The sequence below is a fragment of the Perkinsus marinus genome, assembly GCF_000006405.1.
Source record: "Perkinsus marinus ATCC 50983 genomic scaffold scf_1104296958234, whole genome shotgun sequence".
Classification (NCBI taxonomy): Eukaryota; Perkinsozoa; order Perkinsida; family Perkinsidae; genus Perkinsus; species Perkinsus marinus.
Window position 1 is genome coordinate 100,731 of NW_003206847.1, and position 7,971 is coordinate 108,701.

Sequence of the window (7,971 nt, forward strand, 5' to 3'; positions counted from 1 at the left end):
GTCCACAAAGCTGCAGGACTAATGACCGAACACTCTCTCAGCTGTAACATATCTTCTTTTCAATCTAAGAATTATTCCCGTCTCATTCGCCTCAAATTTACTCAAACACTCCATAGAACCAGCAAACACCCTCGGCCGAGGGATGTTGGTATATTCGGTATCGATGATGATGACAACATTCGCGCGCCACAAAATCATCATCCTTCCCTTCCCAACTGATAACTCAACACGTCCATTGGGAATACTATGAACAAACTTTGAGAAGATGATACAATCAAGCAGATAAAAAATTCCCTGTGCGTATTTTGGTATCTTTCACGCCGCAACCTTGGCTGTGGCCTCTTGCTCTTCTGTAAAGAAACTTCTCAGTGTGAATGAGAAGCTGACCAGCCCGGCGAGAACTCCGAAAGCGATGATAATTTTATCGATCCGATCTGCCCGAATTCGCCCTTCATCATTTTCCATTCTCTTCCCTGGTCGATTAAGATGGAATAACGCCGGTAGAATGAACGCCAGCAGTGTACCTACGCAATGAAATCTCGCGCGCCCAGAAGTTATTCATCAACCGATTGATATCGCGCACCAGATAAGCAGCTATTTTCCATATACTCCCACCAGGAATCGAACTCGGGACCTCCATCACCACTTACAACAGACACTCCCAATCAGAGAGAGATAGAGGCCAAAGTTGGGCACGTTCATTCCCATTAGAGCAATAACCCCCGAAGTGAGGACCAAGCATGCTCGGAAGACCATCTGATGGCGACGACCAGCATCCTCCTGGGAGGCGAAGAACCCCTGCCACTTGTGCTCTATCAATTGGAACACCGGGAACATCATGATAGGATACGTGAAAAATATACCCACACAGTAGAATAGGCGCAGGAACTGAAAAGAGAAAACAAAAAATATTATAATTTTCCGGAAAATATGCCTCATTTTCCCAATTAACCAATGGCCGCAGCACCATCCTTTTTTGAAGAGCAATTAACCAACAGAGATCGTCTCTAATCATTGCCATTTTCAATTCAGATTATGCATCAATTTTCCCATTAAAATTATGGGAAATTTTCGTCTTTCTTTAAAAGAAAATCCGCACAAAACTGCAGAAAAAAGTACTTACAGAAGTGAGTTTATGTACAGGAAGGTTGAAAGTGATCATCGACTTGGTATCAGGGCCATACGATATGTAACAAGTAACGCCAAATACTATGAACCCACCTGACCAAACGGCGTTGAGGAAATGCAAGATTGCAAGATTCCCAATCTTACTAGTGATACAAATCATGATGATCTTGAGAAGGTGTGGTAGTTTCTCAGGCTCCTTCATGCTCTGCTGTATGGGGAGTACCAATCCTATGCCTTCAAAAGAGAACACCGCCAGACCGAAGAAAACAGGGTACCTTCATAACGAGACATAATTTCGTGGCGCGTGACGCTCGCAGTACACAGTCATTTCCACTTACGGTATGTGGAAATGACTATGTGACATACCACACCATAATAACATTGTCAGAACGTGTAACTGTATGTCTCGCTTAAAATTTTTAGAGCCGAAACGTTGATAAAAACGGCTAAGCGGAAAGTGAGCGAAAAAATCCGCAAGTGGAAACTTTCACCCACGCAATCGTCCCAATCACTTACTCATACAAATTGACGACGTGAAGCTCCGAGAATTCGGTATAAGGCAAATGCACAACCGCGCAATAGAAGACCCACAAGATCCCAGCCTGACGCCAAGGACAGAAGCGTCACTCGAATTTCGTGGCGCAGTGACAAAATTAAGGCTTACAATGAGCGCTAAATTCGCCATCAACGTCGGAATCTTCAATGCTTTCAGGTTCTTCAACCACGCTATTGGTATCAGCAGCAACACGCAACCTGACTCAGACGTTTTTACTCGAGTAAAAACGGCCCAAACGCGTAAATAAACACACACTCATCAAGGACGATTATTCACTATTCTTCAACGAGGCAAACATATCGTAAGAGAGATACAATATTGAGGAGTAATTCCGAAACTGTACTTCAGCGTAGGAATCAATTAAAAAATCACCTCATCGGATATCACAGAAAGCACCACCACAAAACATTTATGAATATAGTGGAGTCTAGCGGAGCGATGCACACATAAGTGTCTGATCGATATTAATAGGACCCTACCCCCATAATTTATGTAAAACTGGAAAACGGCTTTCTAATGCTCTAATTCCTGGCTATAAAAATTCATGATATCACGGCCCTTTGCACGTCGACACCCAGAATTTTATGCTCTCTTTAATGAGAACACCAAAAACAACAATTCCTACCACCCAAACCTACAAATGGCCAACACTCGTTGTGACACATAATCGCTTCCCGTCTCGTGCTTGATAACGTCCGAAAGGTTAGCGGCTATGAATATTATATACGCAACGCAAAATCCCATCTGTGATGCCAGGAGGGAATAATCAACAACAACTTTCCCCCATTTTCCGATAACCTGATCATCAAAAACACAGCGGAGCGATGATGCACAGGACTCCTTCAACACTATCAAACTCACATATTTTCCGAGCATTCCAAACGACAATCTCTGACTCGCCGCAGCTTTTCCCGCCGCTGAGCTCTCCTGTGCTACGGCAACCTACACAACAACTATCATGTGAACGTTACCAAAAACTGCCCAATTTAGCACTAATGTCGCTAACTTATAATAAGATACTATTCACGATTAAAATTCACTCATATCGACCATTTATTCGTCCGTGAACGCAATATAGCATCAATGCCAATCACATCGAAAACGACGATTGAGATTCAGATCTGGCCCAGACTAATGCCAAGCTATTAAAGAAAGTCATGTAACATATTACAGCGAGTTAACAACAACATGCCGCTACCAGGAATCGAACCCAGGACCTTCCGTTTACCAGCCGACTAGTTTCCAATAGGAGCTGCATGCAATGGTGAGCTATGATCGCTATTACTGCCAGCCCCACAGGACCTCCTATATACCCCCCTTTCATCATGGCGAATGGTAACGATAATACACCTGCATGAACAGTCCAGAAGCATACAGAATCGATCCCTCTCCAAACAAGATGAACTTTGAACATCATTAATTCATACCACACTTCTCCCACATTTCCCGTAAACTACTTACGCTCCACTCGGTGCATCTACTCCCACTCATTACTCTACGGAAGCTTCCAGAACGGCCAAGCCAACAAACCATTTAAAAATACTTTCGTACAAGTCCACATCCTCTGCCAACTACCCCACAGTATAACCGAACGATTTAACCAACGCGAAAACAGTCTGATTCGTACAAATCCACCTCTCTACACTCTATCCTACGTTATTACCAATTCCAATGAACGATTTAACCGGCGCGAAAACAGCGCCGATTCGTACAAGTGCACCCCCCCCCCCCATCGACCACCCCACGTTGTTACCAATTCCAATAAACGATTTAACCAGGGCGAAAACAGCTCCGACCACTCCTTGCTGCTTGCTCACGACTGCACTCGAGCCCTGTCCCCAACCTCCACCCTTCACAACTCGGTTTGGATCGGCCTGTAAGACAAAAAATATCAAAACTAAATTCTTTGCAGATTATTCCACCTCGTCAAATCTCTGCATCACTCTCACACTCTAATATTTCACCCAACGCTCACAGACCACCACAATTTTGAATCATACCACACTTCCTTCAATTCACCATCATCCTACACATTACGATACGCCAATAACAACAACTGATCCGAGCTGATTAACTCCATATTGACAACCGCTGAAGGCGCCTGCCCGCAAATTCAGCAATAATTGAAACCATAGCACTGACGAGACCCCCCCTCCTTCCGGACCTGTTCATTTCCATTCTCTTCCTCCTCATCATCATAATCATCTTCAGAATCATCAGAAGCAGTGCTAACCTCCTCTTCTCGGGAACTTCCCTCTGGAGTGGTAGGGCTACCTCTACCCATTGCAAAGTTGAGCAAATTATATCTGGCAATGACGACCCAGGTTCGATCCCCAGCGCGGGCATCCATACCATATTCCGTAATAAACCCACCAAATCAATCACGCCCATCAACAACGGCCAACAATAGAGATGCTCAGCCATACGAATGCCCTCGAGTCGCATCCGATATTCACAATATTCCCCCAGACGATGTAGCACATAAACGGGGGTAAATTATTCCGATACTCTACGGAACTCCATAGACACCCAAACAAACTTCAGTAACTCTCCTCCGTGACAGCTTCAACCACAATGCCCTCCTTCACCACCTCATTTAACACTTACACTCTTTCAAATATCGTTTGTTGTTCCTGTTCTCTCTCTTGGGGTGCCGTTGTCTCCTCCTCAACCGATTCTCTCCCCTCCCCCTTCTAACAAAAGCGGACAATAATTTTCCCCAAAACTCTCTGGACAAAAACATCAGGCATAATCCCGTATAACAAACAGTATTGCCCAAGCTAACTACTATAACATTTTCCCACCTCCCGCCCTTCAGCAAGGGGGAGCAAATGTACTCGCTAACAATTATCGAATATAACACATAATTCGTAATGAAATTTTTTCCACCAAATCAAACTCCCGTGTAAATTGACAACAACGTCATGAAATCAATACGAACGATCATCCCTTTCACCATTGAAGAAGACTTCGGCGTTGCCGCCTCCTGATGAAGATCTCCGAGTTCGATGTCCTCCGGTGCACTGGATGGCCGCATCTAAAAGGCAACCCCTCCAGAATGAAAAAACAGTTCACCAAATAGGCCATCTCGCCCTGGCATTCTTATCAAACTCCTATATAACAATATACATACAAAACACAGATTTCACTCCATCACCACCAAACGACGAATATCGCGAACTCACGACTAAGAATAAATATGTGGATGAATAAGGAATATGACGCCAACACCCGAAACATATCTACCGACGAAACTCTAGACTTGTAATTGCGACACTCTCCCAACCATTTCTATCCGCAATGGTCATAGTTTATGCACGCATATCACCGAACCCGGAAACAGCTGGCCACGTTTCTAAGAATGTGGTCGGAAGCGGGCCTAATCCGCATCTAAACCCGGCAACCTAGCCTGGAAAGATTCGCCATTGATAGTCCATATAGATCTCCCTTTACTATAACTACACACGATGAGCACCTTCCCAATAGTACCTCTCCATCCGACCGTCCCTCACCCTCCTCAACAACTCTGTTAGCTGATGATGTATCCATGCACTAGAACAACAAGTAGCAAACACCTTCATCATACCACACCTCCCATTCCTCCCACATAATAGTACCATTACATGCTCTACGAAGGCTATATTGGCATATTTTCATAACCCAACCCACCATTGCCACGGAATACTCGCTCGCCCTGGACAAATGCTCCGAAGACGTTACAGATTGAGTATTGCACTAATTCTGCAGCTGCGTGTACACGCCCTAGGCATTAAACTCAAGTATTCTGTTTGCTTGTCTATACGATGGCGAGCAGCGTTCGACAGTCTGAGTAGGCGGGAGCCTCACGTGCCTCAACACATCAACTCTACAGCTATGTGATTCCGCAGAAGTCTTTATTACTACTACTCCACCAGACTCTCATAATAGACCTATTTCAACACTCGTACTTCTCCACACCAACCTCAATTCCGAAGAACTCTCACGACGACATCGATCCTAGGAAGACTTTCTAGATAAATAGGAACACAGTGTTCCGAATACTGAGCATACCGTCCACGATGGTATCGATTGCTTACTACTACCACTACCACTACTAGTAGTAGCAGACTACTACTACTACTACTACTACTACTACTACTACTACTACTACTACTACTACACGGCGTGGAGCTTCCCATCAAGTTTCCAGGTCGAGCTCTGTCATCGGGTGAGAGTAAGTGGTCTACAGAGCAGATAGAACTACTTGCCGTCTTGTGGGCGCTTGTTCAGCGCCGGTACTACTATCTATATGGACGTCGCTTCACAATCGTGACTGATCACGATAATCTTCGTTGGTTGGTACATGTCTCGCCAATAATGAGTTCCACCGCTCTTCTAGGACTCATACCAACTGGACATGCGTCGAAAAGTGCGGTAATCATCTCTCTATCCACTCGAGTTGTACCAATACCCACGAAGTCTTCCTTGGAAGTTCCAAGTTGGAATTCCTGTCTACCAAAGTGAAGATTCGTTCGGGATCGGGCAATCTTTCCGAGATCTCAACGACTCCTGCCTGAGCATCTACGATTCTGGCGAAGTCAGACTCTACCGTAGACTGTAACAGAGACTTCCTTGTCGGCACCGGTACTAATTCGAGGTTACTAATCTTAGTTCATACCCAATATCACGCGTATGACATATGATTCAATACCCAGACTCATAATTTTTGGGCTGATCCTGCATCTGCATCGAATACTGATCCAAGAACTTCGAGCTATCTGGTATATCCACGTTTTCCTCTTTGAATGCAATATTGCCGTCACGTGAATTGGAGTCATCTCTCTCATCTGATAACGTCCTTTTGTGCACGACATCGTCCTACTTGAGCCGATTAGTAACGCCCAACACATAAACCGAGACTATTGGTGAGCTTCGATCTATACTCGATATCCAGGCCCTGGGTTGCAGGCGAAGACCCTCGTTAACTGTCCATCATGCGAGTAAGGATTGTGTGCCTGCATTAGCACAGCCAAACGTGAACTGTGTAGGCGTGACCATTCATGAGAACGCAGGCAGAAGTTCCACTAGTTCCCAGCTACGGGAGCTGAGCTACCATAACCGCTATCAGGTCCGTCGGCGACGGACCGTCGCGGGCAGCGTCTCAAGTCGTCATCCCCGTAGTTAAAGGTTCATAGTGGAACTCGTGTTAAAAACGTTCATCACACATGCAGAGGTGAGTGAAACTTGAATAGGGTAACACGTTTCTTGAACACTGACGATGTGACGATCTCAGGTCACGGTTCCGGTGTTGGAATATCCAAGTTAGGGAAGGAGCTTCTCTTTCATCTCTGGCAGGGGTATCTTGACCAAGAAGTCGACGGTTCCTGACATCATCGTTGAGAGTGACGGTCACTCAATGACCAGTGAAGTGAGTAGCACTCACTGAGTCTTTCTGTGTGCTCACACTCTGTGTAGGCCGCACGATGCGGCACACCTTATGCCGCCGCACAAGTCGAGTCATGTTTCAATGTCAGACTGACATTGCCAGTATCTCTGCGGCGTTCCAGCCATTCTGTGCTTATCAATATTTTCAAGCTCATATGAAACTACTCTTCGTTCTGGCTGTCGTGCTGACCTTGGGTGTTATCAACGGTGATCCTCACGTGGATGATACTGCGGAGTTCAACTCTGACATGAAGATGGTTGATGATGATCATTTGTCCGAATTTGAAGACTCGCCAAACAATCTCGGAGTTAGTGAGCTTTGTCATCGTTGCCGGTTTTGTAAGGACTTGCATTATATCACAGATTTCTGCCAGGACGTCTTTAGGCAGTGTGGCGGCCGTGACTGCAAATGTTGTGCCTAAATGTCGGCCTATCATCACACGTGGTGTTTCACAGCTAGTTGTTCACCAAGTCAAGCGCACTCAGATCATTGAGTATACCCCCTCCACATTTTTTATCTTACATTGTTCAAGTTTTTCATTCCCTTGGTAAATCAGTCACGTTAATCTAAGAAACCTACCTGATGGAGAAATCATCTGTGATGATGATGTTTCGGGGCTTGACAACTCTGCTATAGTTGTTATTTTTCGGATGAGGGTTTCGTGGTTGGTCCTGTCTACTTGTCTCTTTCGTATACCCATTATCAGACTTATTGAAAAAGTGTGAAGGATTTATGAGGTTACAAGATATATCTGTGACGTGTCCGATATTCGATTCTGATATGTGACGTATATTGCGAAGTCTGTCCTCGCCATTTCTCACTGTAAAGATCCGTATATATACTCGCTCGCCAAGAGTGAAAC

General features: G+C 45.0%; 2 protein-coding genes across 2 annotated transcripts; one reads left to right on the top strand and one right to left on the bottom strand.

Annotated features, from left to right (window-relative positions):
• Positions 1-287: 287 nt before the first annotated feature.
• On the bottom strand, positions 288-7,184 carry Pmar_PMAR005995 (amino acid transporter, putative; the record flags this gene model as incomplete). The annotated part of the gene is made up of 15 exons (XM_002774369.1): positions 288-888; positions 1,124-1,221; positions 1,273-1,403; positions 1,645-1,730; positions 1,793-1,881; positions 2,323-2,482; positions 2,546-2,626; positions 3,430-3,558; positions 3,849-3,990; positions 4,292-4,377; positions 4,641-4,721; positions 5,174-5,236; positions 6,139-6,175; positions 6,375-6,541; positions 7,107-7,184. 15 exons carry the CDS (start codon positions 7,182-7,184, stop codon positions 640-642), a joined length of 1,677 nt encoding a protein of 558 aa, XP_002774415.1. The 3' UTR covers positions 288-639.
• Positions 7,185-7,263: 79 nt separating this feature from the next.
• Positions 7,264-7,530, top strand: Pmar_PMAR005996 (hypothetical protein; the record flags this gene model as incomplete). Its single annotated transcript, XM_002774370.1, has 2 exons — positions 7,264-7,416; positions 7,483-7,530. The coding sequence occupies 2 exons, from the start codon at positions 7,264-7,266 to the stop codon at positions 7,528-7,530; spliced, it is 201 nt and encodes a 66-aa protein (XP_002774416.1).
• Positions 7,531-7,971: the final 441 nt, after the last annotated feature.